This window comes from Pelobates fuscus, chromosome 4, assembly GCF_036172605.1.
Source record: "Pelobates fuscus isolate aPelFus1 chromosome 4, aPelFus1.pri, whole genome shotgun sequence".
Classification (NCBI taxonomy): Eukaryota; Metazoa; Chordata; class Amphibia; order Anura; family Pelobatidae; genus Pelobates; species Pelobates fuscus.
Genome location: NC_086320.1, coordinates 30,277,093 through 30,300,983, shown reverse-complemented (window position 1 = coordinate 30,300,983; position 23,891 = coordinate 30,277,093). Strand labels below are relative to the sequence as shown.

The following is a 23,891-nucleotide window of genomic DNA, read 5'->3' as shown; positions in this document are numbered from 1 at the left end:
TTAGTGGGTGGAGCTTAGCAGTTTCCATTCTCTGCTTTTGTTGCAAGAAATATGAAACTGTTGCAAGGCAAATAAACCAGTGACATCACCGGTATGGCTACAAGATATACCGCATTCACTGTAAACAGTGCTACCTTTAATCACTTTACAATGAGGAGCCCCCCAAAAAATGTGAGGAACTACTTATACACGGATCACAAAAAGTAAAATGAAAATATGTCGGCTAAATCTTTTGTTGATCCAGTATATCACTTTTGTTAAATGATTTAGTCAAAACTACTTTTGTGATCCAACGATGGGTGGCTAGTTAGTAAATGCCAATATTGTATTTAGGGAAAAAACATTATTGCGATTTAAGTTTTTAGGGTCAGAGTTGAATGTACAGGGCACAGAGATTTGTTAGCACTTACTTTTTAAAATGTGGATGGTTTAACAGTTTTACAGACTTTATGCTGTTGTTGGCCCTATGTTAAAAAAAAGCATATATATACACTGCCTGGCCAAAAAAAAGTCACCACCAAATAAAAAAGGTCATACACTCTAATCTTTAGTTGGACCACCTTTAGCTTTGATTACGGCATTCGCTGTGGCATTGTATTGATGATGGGAGAGTCAGACCACTGCACAAAGCCTTCTCCAGACCATCCCAAAGATTCTCAATGGGGTTAAGGTGTGGACTCTGTGGTGGCCAATCCATGTGTGCAAATGATGTCTCATGCTCCCTGAACCACTCTTTCACAATTTGAGCCTGATGAATCTTGGCATTGTCATCTTGGAATATGCCAGTGCCATCAGGTAAGAAAAAATCCATTGATGGAATAACCTGGTCATTCAGTATATTCATGTAGTCAGCTAACCTCATTCTTTGGGCACATAATGTTGCTGAAGCTAAACCTGACATACTGCAGCAACCCCAGATCATAGCACTGCCCCCACAGGCTTGTACAGTGGGCACTAGGCATGATGGGTGCATCACTTCATCTGCCCCTCTTCTTACCCTGATTCACCCATCGCTGGTGGTTCCCCACTATCCTTCCAATTTTACAGTTAGACAGTTCTTAACCCAAGTTTAGTAGTTTCTGCAATCTCTTTAGATGTTTTTTTCTGCTTGATGCATGCCAATGATTTGACCCTTCTCAAACAGACTAACATCTTTCCACGACCACAGGATGTGTCTTTCGACATAGTTGTTTAAGAAATGAGAGGCTACTCATTGCATCAGTTGGGGTTAAATAGCTTGTTTCCAGCTGAAAGATAATCGCCCATGCAGTATCCAATAGGAGGCTCTTACCTTTTTGCTTAGTTAAATCCAGGTGGCGACTTTTTTTTCGGCCAGGCAGTGTATATATATATATATATATATATATATATTAGTTAGTTAATCACTCAGCTAAGATACTGCGCAGAACCCTCAGAGTTCCACGACTCTGACAGAGAACATGAGACTGAGGAATATATACTGAGGCGGACCCACTACCTGTCTGTGAATTTCCTGTCTTTACATTGTATGTGTTTTCCCCATTCTTTCGTTTATTGTGCCCGCTCCCCATTCGGGAGGCCTGTCACAAAGGGAATCCATTCACCTCCCAAACGGGGACCACCCCAATCACTCATTTAGAATGTTAGGTTAGAATGTTCACGCCTTGCAACATAGGTGTCAAAACCGCAAACCACCAGGGAAACAATTACTGGCCACCATTCGTACAGGCGAACACCACTAGGGGAGTATTCGTGGATTGTTTCCCGCCTCGTTCATCTCCTGAACGAGGGCTTTCACAGTGCCCCATTAGAACGTTCACACCAATTAATCAGAACGTTCGCACTCGCCACATAGATGGGAATCCGCAAGATAAGTAATTCATGAGTGCTTCCCTGGGTGGGAGCAGGGCCGCCATCAGAAATTTTGGGGCCCCTGACAAAGCACAAGGTCTGGGCCCCCCACTCCCTCCCTCCCTGGCCTGCCCACGCCCTACCTAGTCCGCTCACAATGATGCAGGACGGAATGTGGTGTGTATAGTGGAAGTGAATTAGAATGTGTGTAATGGATGTAGTGTTTGTGTGTATTAGATACTGTTTGTGCAGTGAATGCAGAGTGTGTGTTTGTGTAGGGGATGCAGTGTGTATAGTGAACGCAGAGAGTATTTGAGTAGTGGATGTAGTGTGTGTACAGTGATGTAGTGTGTGTTTGTGTAGTGGATGTAGTGTTTGTATGTACTAGATGGACCTGTGAGCTTAACTTCTGTGACAGGGAAATTATTTGAACGGCTATTAAGGGATAATATTCAGGAATTCATTGGGAAGAACTGTGTTATTAGCAATAATCAGCATGGTTTTATGAAACATAGGTCATGTCAAACTAACCTAATTGCATTCTACGAAGAAGTAAGTAGAAATATAGATCAGGGTGTTGCAGTGGATGTGATCTACTTGGATTTTGCCAAGGCATACGGTTCCTCACAATAGGTTAGTCTTCAAACTAAAAGAAATTGGTCTAGATGAATATTCTTGTTCTTGGGTAGAACATTGGCTTAAGGATAGAGTACAGCGAGTTGTCATAAATGGTAAATTTTCAAGCTGGACAAAAGTGGTAAGTGGTGTCCCTCAGGGTTCTGTTTTGGGACCGCTTCTATTTAACATATTTATAAATGATCTTGAAATGGGCATTGAAAGCCATGTATCAGTGTTTGCAGATGACACAAAACTTTGTAAAGTAATAAAATGTGAGCAGGATATTGCCTTGCTTCAGAGGGATTTGGATAGATTGGGGGACTGGGCACTAAAATGGCAGATGAAATTTAACGTAGAAAAATGCAAAGTTATGCACTTCGGGGTTAAGAATGCACAAGCAATTTACACCCTAAATGGTAGTGAACTAGGGATAACCACACACGAGAAGGATTTGGGAATTGTTATAGACAACAAATTAGGTAGCAATATGCAATGTCAATCTGCCGTTGCTAAGGCCAGTAAGGTTTTGTCATGTATAAATAGGGGCATAAATTCTCGAGATGAAAATATAATGTTGCCTCTTTATAAATCGCTGGTAAGACCACACCTTGAATATGCTGTGCAATTTTGGGCACCTGTTCTAAAGAAGGATATCATGGCACTGGAAAGAGTGCAGAGACGAGCTACAAAATTGATAAAAGGAATGGAGCATTTTAGTTATGAAGAAAGGTTAAAAAATTTAAATCTCTTCAGTTTGGAAAAACGGCGCCTGAGAGGGGATATGATAACATTATACAAATATATTCGAGGCCAGTACAAACCATTATCTGGAAATCTATTCATAAACAGGGCTATACATAGGACACGAGGTCACACATTTAGGCTTGAAGAAAGGAGATTTCATCTAAGGCAAAGAAAAGGTTTTTTTACAGTAAGAGCAATAAGGATATGGAATTCATTGCCGGAAGAGGTGGTTTTGTCAGAGTCTATACAGATGCTTAAGTTGCAATTGGATAAATACTTGCAAAAACATAACATACAGGGATACAATTTCTAATTAGTGGGGTAATAGCTGCTTGATCCAAGGAGACATCTGACTGCTATTTTGGGGTCAAGAAGGAATTTTTTCCTAGTTTGTTGCAAAATTGGAAGCGCTTCAGACTGGGTTTTTTGCCTTCTTTTGGATCAACAGCAAAAGCATATGTGAGGAAGGCTGAACTTGATGGACGCAAGTCTCTTTTCAGCTATGTAACTATGTAACTACTATGTAACTATGGAATGTGTTTAGTGGATGCAGTGTCTGGAGTGTATGTAGTGTGTGTATTAGACGCAGTGTCTGTGTATAGTGAATGCAGAGCATTTCAATTTGTGGTGGATGTAGTGTGTGTACTGTGAATACAGGATGTTTGTGTAGTGGATGCTGTGTGTACAGTTAATGCAGAGTGTATGTTAGTGTAGTGAATGCAGAGTGTGTGTCAGTATAGTGAATCCAGAGTGTGTGTATAGTTTAGTGAATGCAGAGTGTGTGTTAGTGTGTAATGAATGCAGAATGTGTGTTAGTGTGTAATGAATGCAGAGTGTGTGTTAGTGTGTAGTGAATGCAGAGTGTGTGTTAGTGTGTAGTGAATGCAGAGTGTGTTAGTGTAATGAATGTAGTGTGTGTTAGTGCAGTTAATGCAGAGTGTGTGTTAATGTGTAGTGAATGCAGAGAGTGTGTTAGTGTGTAGCGGATGCAGAGTGTGTGTTAGTGTAGCGGATGCAGAGTGTGTGTTAGTGTAGTGAATGCAGAGTGTGTTAATGTGTAGTGAATGCAGAGTGTGTGTCAGTATAGTGGATGCAGTTAGTGTGTTAGTGTGTAGTGTATGCAGAGTGTATGTTGTATTAGTGTATGCAGTGTGTGTATTGTATTAGTGTATTAGTGTATGCAGTCTGTGTGTTGTGTTAGTGTATGCAGTGTGTGTGTTAGTGTATGCAGTGTGTGTTGTATTAGTGTATGCAGAGTGTGTGTTGTGTTATTGTATGCAGTGTGTGTGTGTTGTGTTGTGTTAGTGTATGCAGTGTGTGTGTTGTGTTAGTGTATGCAGTGTGTGTGTGTTGTGTCAGTGTATGCAGTGTGTGTGTGTTGTGTCAGTGTATGCAGTGTGTGTTGCTAGTGTATGCAGTGTGTGTGTGCTGTGTCAGTGTATGCAGTGTGTGTGGTGTGTCAGTGTATGCAGTGTGTGTGTTGTGTCAGTGTATGTAGTGCGTGTGTTGTGTTAGTGTATGCAGTGTGTGTTGTGTTAGTGTATGCAGTGTTTGTGTGTGTTGTGTCAGTGTATGCAGTGTGTGTGTTGTGTTAGTGTATGCAGTGTGTGTGTGTGTGTTAGTGTATGCAGTGTGTGTTTTGTGTTAGTGTATGCAGTGTGTGTGTTAGTGTATACAGTGTGTGTGTGTTGTGTTAGTGTATGCAGAGTGTGTGTTGTGTTAGTGTGTTCCGTGTGTGTTGTGTTAGTGTATGCAGTGTGTGTGTGTGTTGTGTTAGTGTATGCAGTGGGTGTTGTATTAGTGTATGCAGTGTGTGTGTTAATGTGTAGTGAATGCAGAGAGTGTTAGTGTGTAGCAGATGCAGAGTGTGTGTTAGTGTAGCGGATGCAGAGTGTGTGTTAGTGTAGTGAATGCAGAGTGTGTTAATGGGTAGTGAATGCAGAGTGGGTGTCAGTATAGTGGATGCAGAGTGTGTGTTAGTGTAGTGAATGCAGAGTGTGTTAATGTGTATGCATTGTGTGTGTTGTTAGTGTATGCAGTGTGTGTGTTGTGTCAGTGTATGCAGTGTGTGTGTTGTGTTAGTGTATGCATTGTGTGTTGTGTTAGTGTATGCAGAATGTGTGTGTTGTGTCAGTGTATTCAGTGTGTGTGTTGTGTTAGTGTATGCAGTGTGTGTTAGTGTATGCAGTGTGTGTTAGTGTATGCAGTGTGTGTGTGTTGTGTTAGTGTATGCAGAGTGTGTGTTGTGTTAGTGTATGCAGGGTGTGTGTTGTGTTAGTGTATTCCGTGTGCGTTGTGTTAGTGTATGCAGTGTACATTGTGTTAGTGTATGCAGTGTGCGTGTGTTGTGTTAGTGTATGCAGTGTGTGTTGTGTTAGTGTATGCAGAGTGTGTGTTGTGCTAGTGTATGCAGAGTGTATGTTGTATTAGTGTATGCAGTGTGTGTATTGTATTAGTGTATTAATGTATGCAGTGTGTGTGTTGTATTAGTGTATGCAGAGTGTATGTTGTATTAGTGTATGCAGTGTGTGTATTGTATTAGTGTATTAGTGTATGCAGTGTGTGTTGTATTAGTGTATGCAGTGTGTGTGTTAGTGTATGCAGTGTGTGTGTGTGTCGTGTTAGTGTATGCAGTGTGTGTTAGTGTATGCAGTGTGTGTGTGTGTTGTGTTAGTGTATGCAGTGTGTGTGTTAGTGTATGCAGTGTGTGTGTGTTGTGTTAGTGTATGCAGTGTGTGTGTTAGTGCATGCAGTGTGTGTGTTGTGTTAGTGTATGCAGTGGGTGTGTTGTGTTAGTGTATGCAGTGTGTGTGTGTGTTGTGTTAGTGTATTCAGTGTGTGTGTTAGTGTATGCAGTGTGTGTGGGTGTTGTGTTAGTGTATGTAGTGTGTGTGTTAGTGTATGCAGTGTGTGTGTTAGTGTATGCAGTGTGTGTGTGTGTGTTGTGTTAGTGTATGCAGTGTGTGTGTTAGTGTATGCAGTTTGTGTGTGTGTTGTGTTAGTGTATGCAGTGTGTGTTAGTGTATGCAGTGTGTGTGTAGGGGAAGGCAGTGTGTGTGTGTTGTGTTAGTGTATACAGTGTGTGTGTTAGTGTATGCAGTGTGTGTGTGTGTGTTTTGTGTTAGTGTATGCAGTGTGTGTGTGTTGTGTTAGTGTATGCAGTGTGTGTGTTAGTTTATGCAGTGTGTGTGTGTGTTGTGTTAGTGTATGCAGTGTGTGTGTTAGTGTATGCCGTTTGTGTGTGTGTGTTGTGTTAGTGTATGCAGTGTGTGTTGTGTTAGTGTATACAGTGTGTGTGTGTTAGTGTATGCAGTGTGTGTTGTGTTAGTGTATGCAGTGTGTGTGTTAGTGTATGCAGTGTGTGTGTGTTGTGTTAGTGTATATGTGTAAATGTGCAATGTGTAAACTAAATGTAAATGTTATTCCCCCCACCCTGCTTACCTGTGTCCAGGGGGAGATTCCATGATCCCTGGTGGTCCGGTGGGGGGGCCCCCGGCTCCCTGTTACCGCAGAGGGGGCCCGGGCAGCACACAGCTTCTCTCCTCTCTTCTCTCTTCTAATAACTCTTGTGAGACCCGGTTGCCATGGCAACGCTCCGCGGGTCTCGCGAGAGTTATTAGAAGAGAGGAGAAGCTGTGTGCTGCCTGGGCCTCCTCTGCGGTAACAGGGAGCCGGGGGCCTGCGGCTGCACACATAGATCGCGATATTCGCTATCTATGTGTGCAGAGAAAGAAAGTGGGGCCCAGGACTGCCAGAGCAGTCCGGGCCCCCCAGGGCCACCGGGCCCGTGACAACAGTCATGGTTGTCACCCCCTGATGGCGGCCCAGGGTGGGAGCATTCATATCCCGAAAAGAGATGCTTCCCTTGTCTGGGTTTCACCCCAGGACCTCTCAAACGATCGAGATCCAGGGGCCGAGGTGAGGGGCCCTGAGATTGGTGTGGGCACTTTTGGGGCACTGGAGAGTTTATCACGTCCTCATGAGCCTGAGGGACAAAGATACTAGCTCTTTTCCCGCGGGCGGGCTTTTCTGTGCCTTGGAGACTCCCAGGCACAGAGGCTCTTGGGAAGAAGACCCCTGGTGTTTGGTGTGGGAAACGCAGTGGATTTAGTGGCGGGCTTAGGGGACGAAGGGAACAGAGCCCCTTCCTGCACTAGGGACCCAGGGAGGGGGAGGATCCTGGGAGGTGACCTTGTATTTTTTGTGTGATACACCCCTTGCAGGGGGTTATGCATAAAAGTTGTGTGTGGCCAATAAAACCTCCAGGACTGTGTGTCAACCAGTTACTGGGGGGAAATGGGTCTATTTGTACTTTACATGATTCCTGACCAGCTGAAGGAAGGGAATTAGCGGAGGTATCCAGTCAGGTTCCCCGTGGTCTGGTACATACAACGACAAAAGGGGTGAAAAAAATCTAAATTTCTATATATTTCATCTTCATTCTGGGTGTTCCCCTGTGATGACACTGGAAAAATAGGCAGCATTTTAAAGAAGACCAGTTTAGAAGCGTTATTATGGTGGCTATGGGAATAGAATTCACCTGTAATCTGTATAGCGTGTGACAATGTCCTTACTGGTAATTGTATCCTCCATACATCTAAGGATGGATTGCTAGCTACATTGAGTCTATACCCGACACCTGCAACTCAGCATAGCACACTGTTGACATACTGTCGCAATATGACAGTGTATTAGTTACGGGTTGGTTTCACTAATTGTCAGACTAGACTACTGCAGATTAAACACATAGATAAAGAGTTTCAGAAGAATAGGGAAATTCAGTTTAAGCAGAAAAGGGAAACATGTTTAAGGAGAATAGATGAAAATTGTTTAAGAAGGTATAGATTATGTAGATTAGGAAAAACTGATTCATGTAGTTTAAACTGATGGGACTGGGCAGCTAAGGAACAATGGAGTGATCATGTTAAATGGGAAGAATGTGAGCAATGAGTTTAACCCCTTAAGGACCAAACTTCTGGAATAAAAGGGGATCATGACGTGTCACACATGTCATGTGTCCTTAAGGGGTTAAAGGGATGGGGACGTGTTTAATAAGGCTGGGGGGATATAGTAGAATTCAGTCATATAGTTACATAAGAAGGCAGATTGTTTTAAAACAACTGGACAATGTAGTTTAATATGCATGAAACAATGCAGTTCAAATTTGTAAAATAACGCAGTTTAATATAAATTGGGGGTGCAGTTTAATATGAATTGGGGGGTGCAGTTTAATATGAATTGGGGGGTGCAGTTTAAAATGAATTTGGGGGTGCAGTTTAATATGAATTGGGGGTGCAGCTTTATATGAATTGGGGGTGCAGCTTAATATATGAATTGGGGGTGCAGCTTAATAAAGGAATTGGAGGTGCAGTTTAATATGAATTGGGGGGTGCAGTTTAATATGAATTGGGGGTGCAGTTTAATATGAATTGGGGGTGCAGCTTAATATGAATTGGGGGTGCAGCTTAATATATGAATTGGGGGTGCAGTTTAATATGAATTGGGGTGCAGCTTAATATGAATTGGGGGTGCAGTTTAATATGAATTGGGGGTGCAGTTTAATATGAATTGGGGGGTGCAGTTTAATATGAATTGGGGGTGCAGTTTAATATGAATTGGGGGGTGCAGCTTAATATAATAATGAGAAATGCAGCTAATAAGAATGAATGGAAGTGGTTTAATATGAATGGATTAATGTAGTCCGTCATGTGGCAGTGTAATTTAATGACTGAATAGTGTTAGTTTTTAACTCAAGGTGATAATTAATTTGTTAAAGTAACCAAAAGAGTGAGACCCTACTGAATCAGTGCCATCTTATTGCACCCCCAATTTATGAATCTATGATGTGAATGGATGAATGTAGTGTAATGTGAATGGAGGAATGTAATAGAATATATAATGTGAATGGAGGAGTGTAGTGTAATATGAATGGAGGAATGTAATAGAATCTATAATGGGAATGGAGGAATGTAGTGTAATATGAATGGAGAATTGTAATAGAATATATAATGTGAATGGAGGAGTGTAGTGTAATATGAATGGAGGAATGTAATAGAATATATAATGTGAATGGAGGAATGTAGTGTAATATGAATGGAGGAATGTAATAGAATATATAATGTGAATGGAGGAATGTAGTGTAATATGAATGGAGGAATGTAATAGAATATATAATGTGAATGGAGGAATGTAGTGTAATATGAATGGAGGAATGTAGTAGAATATATAATGTGAATGGAGGAATGTAGTAGAATATATAATGTGAATGGAGGAATGTAGTGTAATATGAATAGAAGAATGTTATAGAATATATTATGTGAATGGAGGAATGTAGTGTAATATGAATGGAGGAATGTAGTAGAATATATAATGTGAATAGAGGAATGTAGTGTAATATGAATGGAGGAATGTAATAGAATATATAATGTGAATGGAGAAGTGTAGTGTAATATGAATGGAGGAATGTAATAGAATATATAATGTGAATGGAGGAATGTAGTGTAATATGAATGGAGGAATGTAATAGAATATATAATGTGAATGGAGGAATGTAGTGTAATATGAATGGAGGAATGTAATAGAATATATAATGTGAATGGAGGAGTGTAGTGTAATATGAATGGAGGAATGTAGTAGAATATATAATGTGAATGGAGGAGTGTAGTGTAATATGAATGGAGGAATGTAATAGAATATATAATGTGAATGGAGGAGTGTAGTGTAATATGAATGGAGGAATGTAATAGAATATATAATGTGAAGGGAGGAATGTAGTGTAATATGAATGGAGGAATGTAATAGAATATATAATGTGAATGGAGGAATGTAGTGTAATATGAATGGAGGAATGTAATAGAATCTATAATGTGAATGGAGGAATGTAGTGTAATATGAACGGAGGAATGTAATAGAATATATAATGTGAATGGAGGAGTGTAGTGTAATATGAATGGAGGAATGTAATAGAATATATAATGTGAATGGAGGAGTGTAGTGTAATATGAATGGAGGAATGTAATAGAATATATAATGTGAATGGAGGAGTGTAGTGTAATATGAATGGAGGAATGTAATAGAATCTATAATGTGAATGGAGGAGTGTAGTGTAATATGAACGGAGGAATGTAATATCTATAATGTGAATGGAGGAGTGTAGTGTAATATGAATGGAGGAATGTAATAGAATATATAATGTGAATGGAGGAGTGTAGTGTAATATGAATGGAGGAATGTAATAGAATATATAATGTGAATGGAGAAGTGTAGTGTAATATGAATGGAGAAATGTAGTAGAATATATAATGTGAATGGAGGAATGTAGTGTAATATGAATGGAGGAATTTTGTAGAATATATAATGTGAATGGAGGAGTGTAGTGTAATATGAATGGAGGAATGTAGTAGAATATATAATGTGAATGGAGGAGTGTAGTGTAATATGAATGGAGGAATGTAATAGAATATATAATGTGAATGGAGGAGTGTAGTGTAATATGAATGGAGGAATGTAATAGAATATATAATGTGAAGGGAGGAGTGTAGTGTAATATGAATGGAGGAATGTAATAGAATATATAATGTGAAGGGAGGAATGTAGTGTAATATGAACGGAGGAATGTAATAGAATATATAATGTGAATGGAGGAGTGTAGTGTAATATGAATGGAGAAATGTAATAGAATCTATAATGTGAATGGAGGAATGTAGTGTAATATGAACGGAGGAATGTAATAGAATATATAATGTGAATGGAGGAGTGTAGTGTAATATGAATGGAGGAATGTAATATAATATATAATGTGAATGGAGGAGTGTAGTGTAATATGAATGGAGGAATGTAATAGAATATATAATGTGAATGGAGGAGTGTAGTGTAATATGAATGGAGGAATGTAATAGAATCTATAATGTGAATGGAGGAGTGTAGTGTAATATGAACGGAGGAATGTAATATCTATAATGTGAATGGAGGAGTGTAGTGTAATATGAATGGAGGAATGTAATAGAATATATAATGTGAATGGAGGAGTGTAGTGTAATATGAATGGAGGAATGTAATAGAATATATAATGTGAATGGAGGAGTGTAGTGTAATATGAATGGAGGAATGTAATAGAATATATAATGTGAATGGAGGAGTGTAGTGTAATATGAATGTATCAATATAATATAATATATTAATTTATGTTATGAATAGAGGAATGTAGTTTAGTTACTATGATAGATTGCAGTTTAAATAAATCTAATATTGATCTAAGGTTTATCTCTTTGTTTAGTATCACTGGATGATTGGATACTGTTGGATAGCTCCTCTGTGAGTATTGATTCATCTATTTCTGAATACGACACATTGCAGCTCACAGGATATACTACAAACACTCTAAGGACTGGCCAGAATTACTGCTTATCAGGTAACAATAATTTTTCCATTTAATTTTTTTCAGTTCAAAAGGGTTTCGCAAACTGTTACAATGGCTCAATATTGTATTGCTTAGATGAAAGGGGTAGTTTTGCATCTTTTGTTTGTATTAAAAACAGTTTTTAAAAGCATGACTTTGTTTTCTTTTTTCAAACAGTGGACATTTCCATGAATGTTTCATTTTTCTGATATCAGTAAAACCGTTTTATATATATATTTTTTATTATTCATGTGTTCCTGTTAAATAAACTTACCAAGTCTCTACTTAATTAAACTCCATGGCTGTAATCTTTTTTTCAACCTTTTAACCCTGTTACCACCCCTCTCCCCACCACACTCCCACACAAAACAAATTAGCATTTCATAAAGTTAAAATAGTTATAAAATGCTCTAAAAGATTATGTTGGAATTTCAATGAAATTCCATCCCAGTCAAAAGATATCACAAGACAAAATAGGGACTTCTCTGTCTCACGGAGGTTTTCTACGCTTGAGAAAGCTTGACAAAAATGTTGAGCTACGACTGTCTAGTTTTTCAAGCCCTCAGCTGACGTGGGTGATGGCTGAAGGGAAATCGGCTGTGCGTCAGGGGATCTTATGGTCTTGTGGGATCCTGCATTTATATCAGTTTTGTACTTGGGTGCATGCAAGATGCCGGCAGCCAAGAGGGACCGGTTCAGGTAAGTAAAACACACCTTCCCTTGCATTCCATACCTACCTTATTGTAAGTGGCAAAGTCACCATCATAATTCTTGTGAAATATACAAAGACCCAGAACGTGACAGAGCCGCTTTAAGGTCCAAATGTTGCAATTTTCTATAATCTCAGTCTGCTCATTAGAACCCCCCCGTACTGCTTATTCATTTTGTAAAAGCCTATGTAAATAACATATTGTTATGTTAACATAGAACATGACGTAACAAAATACTTGCCTGCAGCGCATTAACCCAAATACAACAATTTTGTCTGGGGATGCCTGATATAAATATCTATTCCTGGTAGTCACAAATCACTTCCATGTGTATAACCGTCATCGATGGGGCATTATATCTCCCAACACATTGTTACTGTGTTACTGGCTAAGTATAGAATTAACCAGGACAATATTAATTTCAGATATTGCAGGTAGCTACTAAATAACGTGTTTTTTCCTCGTTATCTGGACTTAAAAAAACGGTTTAATTCACACTGCCTTCCTTGGTGAAGTTACGAAATCTTAGAAATTGAGACAACAAGATACAATGGCCACTGGTTTAATCTTTGAATTTGTTGTCCTCAAAACTTCTGCTTATTTCTTGGACTGACCCTTCCCTAAAGATGATTTTACAGTTGGTGACAATTTGATGATATGTGTCCCCAGAAATCTATTGGACAATAATTTCTATTACATTTTGACCTTTGTAGACCACATTTTGAAATAAGTGACTTTTACTCCTTTGACCCGTGCAATGCTACTTTGTTTTTTTTGCAGCCTGTTCTCAGGTACAGTCCTGTATGACGACTTCAATTGAAGTACAACAAACAAAAACGCGTTGCATTTTTTATCCAGAGACTCAGAGCTGCTACCACAGTCTCAAAAAACATACTTGTCGTGTTTTAATCAAAGAGCCAGCTACCTACATTTATCGAAAGAAAGGTAAGGTACCCGGGAACATAAGGCATGAAATGTGATATTGGTAAAATATGGCACAACAATATAATTACGATATTAATTATGTTATTTAGCATAATACAATAAATTATCATTTAGAACAATTTATACATTGTATTTACCCAACTTTTCAGGGCATATTTTATTCAATTATTTTACTAGAAAAAAAATTATTGAGATTAAATGCTAATAATTCGTCTAAATAAAATTAGAAATTATCACAACTACTCCTTCACAAGACCTAAAATAATGGAAATAACCAGAAATAACATTAACACTAGAAACGTACATGGGATAAATATGATACATACGACTGGTGAGTAGAAAAATGAAATGAAGACTGAATTAAATAGATGATAGTCAACAGAACCTGTTTGAAACCAAGGTACTTGATATATTAGGGGAAGCAATAGGAATTATCTAGTCAAAGACTGGCACAGAAGTTCAGTAGTCAAACTCCATCAGTTACTTGAGGGTCAGAACTGCAAATGTCTTAACCGGCATTTGGTTAATATTTTATATACCAAATACAGTGGAGCGCTAAACTATGTTAGTGAATATATAGTTTACCCTATGAAATATTAGATATATATATTTACTTTAAGTTCACTTCTGTATCTCGAACAATTTGGTGTTGTATATACCTTTAAGAAAAATACAAATACCATTAAAAAGTGCAGTATACTTTATGATATCTATACAATAAACAGAATAATGGGGCACTCACATGTTCCAGAGCTATAACCTAGCTCTGGGAATATACGCTAGTAGGTCCATTTAGGTCGACCTTCCCCTTTCTTCTTGAAGAGTGGTGTAAGGTTTCTTAATATTTAATGGTGGTGTCAGGTATCTCAAAGAAAGAGATTTAGAGATAGTGTAACATTGTTTAGGAGATATTCCGATATTTAAAAAGGTAGAATACTCACATGCCTGGAGCCTATAAATTGGCTCAGTAGATCAGCAAGATATGGTTAGGGATCATACCACCCTAAATAATATAAAATATATGTAGTTAAGTCCCAGAGATGCATTTCACCAAATGGCTTCCTCAATCCAATTTCTGAAACCACCATTACATATTAAGAAACCTTACACCACTCTGCAAGAAGAAAGGGGAAGGTCACCTAAACGGACCTACTAGCGTATATTCCCAGAGCTCGCTCATAGCTCTGGAACATGTTAGTGCCCCAATATTCTGCTTATTGTATAGATATACTAAGAGATACTGTACTATTTTTTGTTATTTGTATTTTTCTTAAAGGTATATACGACCAAATTGTTCGAGATACAGAAGTGAACTTAAATTAAATATATCTTATATTTCACAGGGTTACCTATATATTCACTATCATAGTTAAGCACTCCACTGTATTTGGTATATACAATATTGGTCTTTTGTGTATTTTTTGGTAGAAATTACACACCACAGTGTGGTAGCAGCTTTAGTTGTTTTTCATATATAACTTAACACTTGCACTAGACAAGCGCTTATATACATTATATTGTCTTGTAGGCATTTGGTTAATGCATGCTTATCTAAACGCTGACTCATATAGACATGTTTATAAGGTTTTGGTTAGACAAACACTTCCCACTGATTAAAGTAATCAAAAAACCATTCTGCTTTTAAAGCATCTACAGTCAAGTTAAAGAAACAAATAAACTCTGCGTACTGTTTTTTTGGGTAATAATAATATTCAAGTCCTAGGATGTACTTGGAAATAAGTAAAACATTAATCTTCTTTAATTAATTACTTTGATATCATTATTATGTAGATGAGAAGTTCTGTAGAAGAAGTATCACCAGTTTCTTCTCTCCAATTTAATGTTTTAGCTTCTCCCCTTCCTTTGCCATTGCTGACCATTCCATCCAGGGGTTCTCTATTGGGCAATTCACGAGCCATTCTCATTGGCTCAGATGTCAAATATGTCAATCAGTATCTTGGCATTCCTTTCGCTGCTCCTCCAGTTGGTAATTTACGATTCCATCCTCCTCAACCATATAACTGGACAGGGACCTTGAATGTCACCACAGCCAGGTATTTGCGATCGCCAACTTTTCTCTTTATAATATCAAATTGCTACTTTCGTAGGGTAAATGTGTCCAGGGTAACGCAGTTAAAGTCATGAAGTTCAGTGTCACAGTGTTACAAATGTAACAGAACAAACAAAATATGATCCAACTACAGTAGAAAAGAGAATCAAATAATGCATTATCTTTGCCATTTTTCGGTCAAGGCCTATGCTCTATCGAAGATCATCAAAGATGGCTATTTTCCCCTTTTTTTAAAATTTAAAGTTAAACATTGAAGCCTCCAGTGTTAAGTCACAGCCTTTCTAGTTTATAATCATTCTTACAATTGCCAAGCAATTTTCCAGCTCACAAATAAAAGCCAGAATAATTACTTGCATGATACTTTCTTCAACCCATGAAGTAGACATTGTTAAAGGAACACTATGGTCACCTAAATTACTTTAGCTAAATAAAGCAGCTTTAGTGTATAGATCATTCCCCTGCAATTTCACTGCTCAATTCACTGTCATTTAGGAGTTAAATCGCTTTGTTTCTGTTTATGCAGCCCTAGCCACACCTCCCCTGGCTATGATTGACAGAGCCTGCATGAACAAAAAAAACTGGTTTCACTTTCAAACAGATGTAATTTACCTTAAATAATTGTATCTCAATCTCTAAATTGAACTTTAATCACATACAGGAGGCTCTTGCAGGGTCTAGCAAGCTATTAACATAGCAGGGGATAAGAAAATCTTAATTAAACAGAACTTGCAATGAAGAAAGCCTAAATAGGGCTCTCTTTACAGGAAGTGTTTAGGGAGGCTATGCAAGTCACATGCAGGGAGGTGTGACTAGGGTTCATAAACAAAGGGATTTAACTTCTAAATGGCAGAGGATTGAGCAGTGAGGCTGCAGTGGCATGTTCTATACACCAAACCTGCTTCATTAAGCTAAAGTTGTTCAGGTGACTATAGTGTCCCTTTAACTAATATAATTATTTACTAAAGTGGGAATTCAGGAATTCCAAATGAAGTCAAAGTGAATTTCAAATTTAAGGTTTAAATAGTTAAATTGAAAAAATTCTCAGAGTCGGCTATGTATTTAGTTCAGCTATTTTAGTCTAAAATTTGAAACTCACTTAAAATTTCTGACAATTTTTACTTTAGTAAATAACCCTGCTAATTCAGCAAATTCGTTCTGTTGGCAATTTTAATTAAAGGAATCATAGTTTAGTTAATTGAGTTCTCCATGCAGAGCTGCTTTAATAGTTGGCTTACGACGTGTTTAGTTGTGCATATTGTGGATATATGTGTATCAGGCTCGGTGTATGTATCTTAATAGGTCAAGCTGCCTACAGCCTGGAGATGGAAAGGCTCAATATTCGTCCGTCAGCGAAGACTGCCTGTATCTCAATGTGTTTGTTCCTAGTAATATTGTAAGTATTTCAAAACAATAACGTTGAACATATTCATAAAACTGCAGTTTAGTTAAACTCCAGAGCTATGTATTATCGATACAAAATGTGAGTAACGTGGCACCAGCTGTGCAGAAAGGAATTCAGTTATAGGGTTGTTGCTAGACTCCTATGCTCAGGGAAGTGAGTACATTAACCTCGACTACTCCTCTCTTTCACAAAGAAGAAAACTGAGATCTGTAACTTTTTATATTGTTTTTCTACAGCATACATCATTGCCAAAAGCAGAGAGTTCTGCATCTTTGAACATAGATCTCACTGCTCTTGTGTTTTAAATAAACCCTACCTTGTCAAATTGTCGACATATACCAAAATGATACAGGAAGACCTAACCATAGAGGCCCGGCTCCAAATCCGTTCAATGTCAGCTCCCACCTCCATCATTGAATAAATATCATATACATAGCCGGCCCAAGACATTGCGTTGCCTGGGTCCTAGGATTGAATGCTGACCCTCCCCCCCCCCCTCACCCGCACTGCACCGCACCAACAGCACGCCAGCAACATCATGTTAGACAGTGTGTTTAGTGAATGTAATGTTTGTTTGTGTAGTAGATGCAGTGTGTGTATTATATGTAGTAAATGCATTGTGTGTGTCTAGTGGATGCAGTGTGTGTAGTGAATGCATTATATGTGTGTATGTATAGTGGATGCAGTGTGTATATTGGAGGCAGTCTGTCTAGTGGATGCAGTGTCTGTGCATGTAGTAGTGCCTGTGTAGTGCATTTAGTGTGTGTACGTGTGTACTATTTGATACGTGTTTGGGGGGTGAGCAGTTTAAATTTAATTGTTTTTTTTCCTACTCCACCTCTCACCTGTGGCCTGGAAGAGAGGGGCAGTGTATATGAAGGTGACAGTATAGCGGGGCAGTCTGTAGGAAGGTGACAGTTTTGGGGGGAAGCACGTAGGAAGGTGACAATGTGGAGGCAGTGCATAGAAAGGTGACAGTGTGGGGTGCAGCGTGGGTCAGGGTATGGGGATGACAGAGTTGGGGACAGGGTGTGGGGATGACAGTGTGGGGGGATGACAGTGTGGAAGCTTACTGACAGACAACATGCCCTTGCTGATACACATACACTGACATAAATTTACTGACAGACAGTCATTGTCTCACACACTGTTTAACCAACACACACTACAGACACACTGACATGAACACACTGTCAGATACACATGCACTCACTGACAGACAAACACCCACTGGCACATACACACTGACAGTCACACACACATTCAATGACAAACACGCAGACGTAACTGACAGGCACAGACTCACTGATTTGACACACAGTCATTAATGTCTAAAACGTTGGCAACAAAAGTGAATACACCCCTAAATAGAACTGTCCAAATTGGGCCCAAAGTGTCAATATTTTGTGTGGCCCACATTTTTTTTCCAGCACTGCCTTAGCCCTCATGGGCATAGAGTTCACCAGAGCTTCACAGGTTCCCACTGGAGTCCTCTTCCACTCCTCAATGACGACAACACGGAGATGGTGGAGGTTAGAGACCTTGTGCTCCCCCACCCTCCATTTGAGGATACCCCACAGATGTTCAATAAGGTTTAGGTCTGGAGACATACTTGGCCAGTCAATCACCTTTACCTTCTTAAGCAAGGCTGTGGTCGTCTTGGAGGTGTGTTTGGTTTCGTTATCATGTTGGAGTACTGCCCTGCGGCCCAGTCTCCGAAGGGAGGGGATCATGCTCTGCTTCAGTTTGTCACAGTACATGTTGGCATTCATGGATCCCTCAATGAACTGTAGCTCCCCAGTTCTGGCAGCACTCATGCAGGCCCAGACCATGACACTCCCATCACAATGCTGGACTGTAGGCAAGACACATTTGTCTTTGTACTCCTCACCTGGTTGCTGCCACGCACCCTTGACACCATCTGAACCAAATACGTTTTTCTTGGTCTCATCGGACCACAGGACATGGTTCCAGTGATCCATATCCTTAGTCTGCTTGCCTTCAGCAAACTGTTTGCGGGCTTTCTTGTGCATCATCTTTAGAAGAGGCTTCCTTCTGGGATGACAGACATGCAGACCAATTTGATACAGTGTGCGGCGTATGGTCTGAGCACTGACAGACTGACCCCCCCCCCCCCACCCCTTCAACCTCTGCAGCAATGCTGGCAGCCCTCATATGTATATTTCCCAAAGACAACCTCTGGATATGACGCTGAGCACGTGCACTCAACTTCTTTGGTCGACCATGGCGAGGTCTGTTCTGAGTGGAGCTTGTCCTGTGAAACCGCTGTATGGTGTTGCCCACCGTGCTGCAGCTCAGTTTCAGGGTCTTGGAATCTTCTTATAGCCTAGGCCATCTTTATGTAGGTTAACAATTCTTTTTTTCAAATCCTCAGATAGTTTTTTGCCATGAGGTGCCATGTTGAACTTCTAGTGATCAGTATAAGAGAGTGTGAGAGCGATATCACCAAATTTAACACACCTGCTCCCCATACACACCTTAGACCTTGTAACACTACCGAGTCACATAACACCGGGGAGGGAAAATGGCTAATTGGGTCCAATTTGGGATTTCCACTTAGTGGTGTACTCACTTTTATTGCCAACGTTTAGACATTAATGGCTGTATGTCGAGTTATTTTGAGGAGACAGCAAACTTTCACTGTTATACAGGCTGTACACTTACTACTTTACATTGTAGCAGAGTGTCATTTCTTCAGTGTTGTCACTTGAAAAGTTATAATAAAATATTTTCACAAATGTGAGGGGTGTACTCACTTTTGTGAGATACTGTATATTGTAAGCTTGTTTGAACAGGGCCATCTTCCCCTTCAAATAACCCCTCTCTATAATTGTAAAGTGCTGTGGAATATGTTGACATATAGAATAGAATTGCACGTCATTATTGTTATTGTAGCAATCTTTTCCTCTGCTCCAGGTGAAATATGTGACCTCCTGTTTTCTACAGTAAAGAGATAACATAGTCCAACATTGCTAGGCAATCTCTGACCATATTACCTTTTAACGTCAGTAGTGGGTCTTATTGCATAACTCCTATTATTAGAAGTATGTGCTGAAGGATGTTCGTATGTCAGCCCAATGCTCACACGTGGTAGTGCTGACGAATTTTGGGCCTTGAACTGCAGAGGAGGCATGTCAGCCACAAATACCACCGTGTTTTTAGTCTTACAGAGGCATGAAACAGTGTGGAACATCTTGTTTTATTACTGTGTAGCTCATAATGATTAGGCAACATGGATAGGTGTAAATATTTTTTACATCGAAATGCAAAAAGGAAACATAATACTTCTGTGAGAATGGTAGCAAGGCAGTAACGTAGATGGCCATGTACATAATACCTGGCACCATACTGCGATGGCAAAAATCATACTTTTTATGCACTGTAAAAAAAAACATAGCATTTTACATTTACATGTATTTTGCTGTTTTTCTGATACTTATTTAAACAATCTTCAAACTTGCTCTATTGCTGGGCTCAGTATTTCAAGTCCTGCACTGCTAGACTAGACAAGCCTAAAACAATTACTAGCCACTGCAAGCCAGGAGGTCCATGACACAGACACCAGGGCTATATTTTCCATTTGCTATTGGCTAGTGGGTGAGTGGAATTTTTTATGCATGTTATATTGCACTTGATCCAGTTTCAGTTTGACATTGTTATACAAATGACATTATGTGCATAAATATATTTCTTTTCTCAATATTTTGTTTTAGAGAGCAAGCGCCCCCGTTCTTCTTTATTTCCACAACAGTCCGAGCGATTACAGTGAAAATGGACAGACGTTTATTGACGGATCCTACCAGGCAGCCATAGGCGATATTATCGTGGTTACTGCGGGTTACAGAGTTGGCGTATTTGGTTTCCTAAGCATCAGTAAGTTTATACATACCATTTCCTTGTTGATTGGGCAAATCACACTTATTTAAAGGACACTGTCACCTCAAAACTATTTTTTTTATATCATAATCCTTTCATCAAGTTTTGAAACCAAAACATTTTTTTTTAATGCCGTATATGCACAAACGTGAGGAAAACTCTTCCCTACCTCGAGTACATGACCGGATCCTTAGCCATATACATGCACCTTGGATCAGACAGTGTCTGAACACCGACAGTTAGTCTCTATGGTCTTTTTCTACTTTGGTGCAGGGAGTGAAGCACGGAAGACCATAGAGACTATCTGGTGGTTTGAAACGTTGTCTGTTAGAAGGTGCATGTATATGGCTGAAAAATCTTGTAACATACTAAAGGTAGGGATGAGGTTTTCTCTCGTTTTTTTTTTACATTATTTTAAAAAAGATTTATTTTCAAAAACGTTGATGAAAGGATTATTCTATCAAAACATTTTGAGGTGACAGTTGACCTTTAAAAATATTCCTAAGCAGAGGCGGCTCTCTAATTAGGCGGTTTAGGCCGCCGCCTAAGGCCTCGCGCTGGCTGGGGCCTCGCGGCCGCCTAAACCGCCTGTTGGCAGAGTGTGTCAGGTCCTCGGTCACTGACCGAGGACCTGACACCAGGAGGGGGCCCGGCGGCTTGCCCGGTATGCCGCCGGGTGCGAGGCCCCTCCTGGCTGCCGGCCAGCCACCGCAGACACTGGTCTGCAGCTCCGCAGTGTGCAGAGCTGCAGACCATGTGACTCGCAAGAATTGGCCAATCAGAGCGTTGCCGCGGGTTACCACGGCAACGCTCTGAAATCTCGCGAGATTACACGGTCTGCAGCTCTGCGGAGCTGCAGACCGGAAGTAATGGCCACCGGACCACCAGGGAGCCCACTGGACCACCAGGGAAAGGTAGGCTCTCCCTCCCCATCACCCCCCACCACCATCACCACCCCCAGCCGTTCCCCCCACAGCCTCATCACCCTCAGCCTCACTCACCATCACCAGCCTCACTCACCATCACCCCCACCACCCCCAGCCTCACCCCCAGCCTCACTCACCATCACCCCCACCACCCTCAGCCTCACCCCCAGCCTCACTCACCATCACCCCCCCCACCCTCACCCCCCTCACCATCACCCCCCCCACCCTCACCCCCCTCACCATCACCCCCCACCACCCTCAGCCTCACCCCCCCCACCATCACCACCCTCAGCCTCACCCCCCCTCACCATCACCACCCTCAGCCTCACTCACCATCACCCCCACCACCCTCAGCCTCACCCCCAGCCTCACTCACCATCACCCCCCCCACCCTCACCCCCCTCACCATCACCCCCCACCACCCTCAGCCTCACCCCCCCCACCATCACCACCCTCAGCCTCACCCCCCCTCACCATCACCACCCTCAGCCTCACTCACCATCACCCCCACCACCCTCAGCCTCACTCACCATCACCCCCACCACCCTCACCATCACCCCCCACCACCCTCAGCCTCACCCCCCCACCATCACCACCCTCAGCCTCACTCACCATCACCACCCTCAGCCTCACCCTCACCATCACCCCCACCACCCTCAGCCTCACCCCCCTCACCATCACCACCCTCAGCCTCACTCACTATCACCCCCACCACCCTCAGCCTCACCCCCCCACCCTCACCATCACCCCCCCCACCACCCTCAGCCTCACCCCCCACCACCCTCAGCCTCACCCCCCACCACCCTCAGCCTCACCTCACCCCCCCACCCTCAGCCTCACCCCCCACCACCCCCAGCCTCACCCTCACCCCCCACCACCCCCAGCCTCACCCTCACCCCCACCACCCCCCATCACCAACCATCACCCCTCACAACCCTCAGCTTCACCCCCCCACCACCCTCAGCCTCACCCCCCACCACCCTCAGCCTCACCCCCCACCACCCTCAGCATCACCACCCCCACCACCCTCAGCTTCACCCCCCCCCCCCACCCTCACCACCCCCCACCACCCTCAGCATCACCCCCTCAGCCTCACCACCCTCAGCCTCACCCCCCACCACCCTCAGCCTCACCCCCACCACCCTCAGCCTCACCCCCACCCCCAGCCTCACCACCCCCTCCACCCTCACCACCCCCCACCACCCTCAGCCTCACCCCCCACCACCCCCAGCCTCACCACCCCCCACCACCCTCAGCATCACCCCCACCACCCTCAGCATCACCCCCCACCACCCTCAGCATCACCCCCACCACCCTCAGCATCACCCCCACCACCACCCTCAGCATCACCCCCCCACCACCCTCAGCATCACCCCCCCCCCACCCTCAGCATCACCCCCCCCCACCCTCAGCATCACCCCCCCACCACCCTCAGCATCACCCCCCCACCACCCTCAGCATCACCCCCCCCCACCACCCTCAGCATCACCCCCCCCACCACCCTCAGCATCACCCCCCCACCACCCTCAGCATCACCCCCCCCCACCCTCAGCATCACGCCCCCCACCCTCAGCATAACCCTCCGTCACCACCCTCAGCCTCACCCCACTCACCATCACCCCCTCCTTCTCACATTACCCACTCTCACTCTCACATTACCCCCCCTCACTCTCACATTACCCCCTCTCACATTACCATCACCCCCCTCCCTTTCACATTACCATCACCCCCCGCTCCCTCTCACCATCGCACCCCCGCTCCCTCTCACCATCGCACCCCCGCTCCCTCTCACCATCGCACCCCCGCTCCCTCTCACCATCGCACCGCCGCTCCCTCTCACCATCGCACCCCCTCTCCCTCTCACCATCGCACCCCCTCTCCCTCTCACCATCGCACCCCCTCTCCCTCTCACCATCGCACCCCCTCTCCCTCTCACCATCGCACCCCCTCTCCCTCTCACCATCGCACCCCCTCTCCCTCTCACCATCACCCTCCCCTCTCACCATCACCCCCCCCCCCCTATACACACACAACACACTTCAAGCAGCTACCCCATACACATAGAGTCTCAGACAAAAACGCAAACATGCTCACAGAGACATACATTCAGACACACAAGGATACTCTCTGTCAGACACACTCTCAGGCACATACACAGGTAGACAGCGCATCAATGTGTATATGTGACACTTTTTTGTTAGTGGGGCCTCATGTTTGCGTTTCGCCTAAGGCCTCATAAAGTCTAGAGCCGCCTCTGTTCCTAAGGAACTTTTATCTCTTTCTCACTAATAGACCAACTGTTTATTAATTTGTTATACGATGATTCGAAGGCCTTAACAATTTACTTATT

General features: G+C 42.2%; 1 protein-coding gene across 1 annotated transcript in view; it reads left to right on the top strand.

Moving 5' to 3' along the window:
* Positions 1–23,891, top strand: part of TG (thyroglobulin) — a 262,451-nt gene that overhangs the window by 126,539 nt on the left and 112,021 nt on the right. Inside the window, exons 35-39 of the mRNA XM_063451042.1 lie at positions 11,468–11,602; positions 13,081–13,245; positions 15,095–15,299; positions 16,616–16,709; positions 20,453–20,612. Of these exons, the coding sequence (XP_063307112.1) occupies positions 11,468–11,602; positions 13,081–13,245; positions 15,095–15,299; positions 16,616–16,709; positions 20,453–20,612 (759 nt within the window). The remainder of the gene's footprint in view (positions 1–11,467; positions 11,603–13,080; positions 13,246–15,094; positions 15,300–16,615; positions 16,710–20,452; positions 20,613–23,891) is intronic.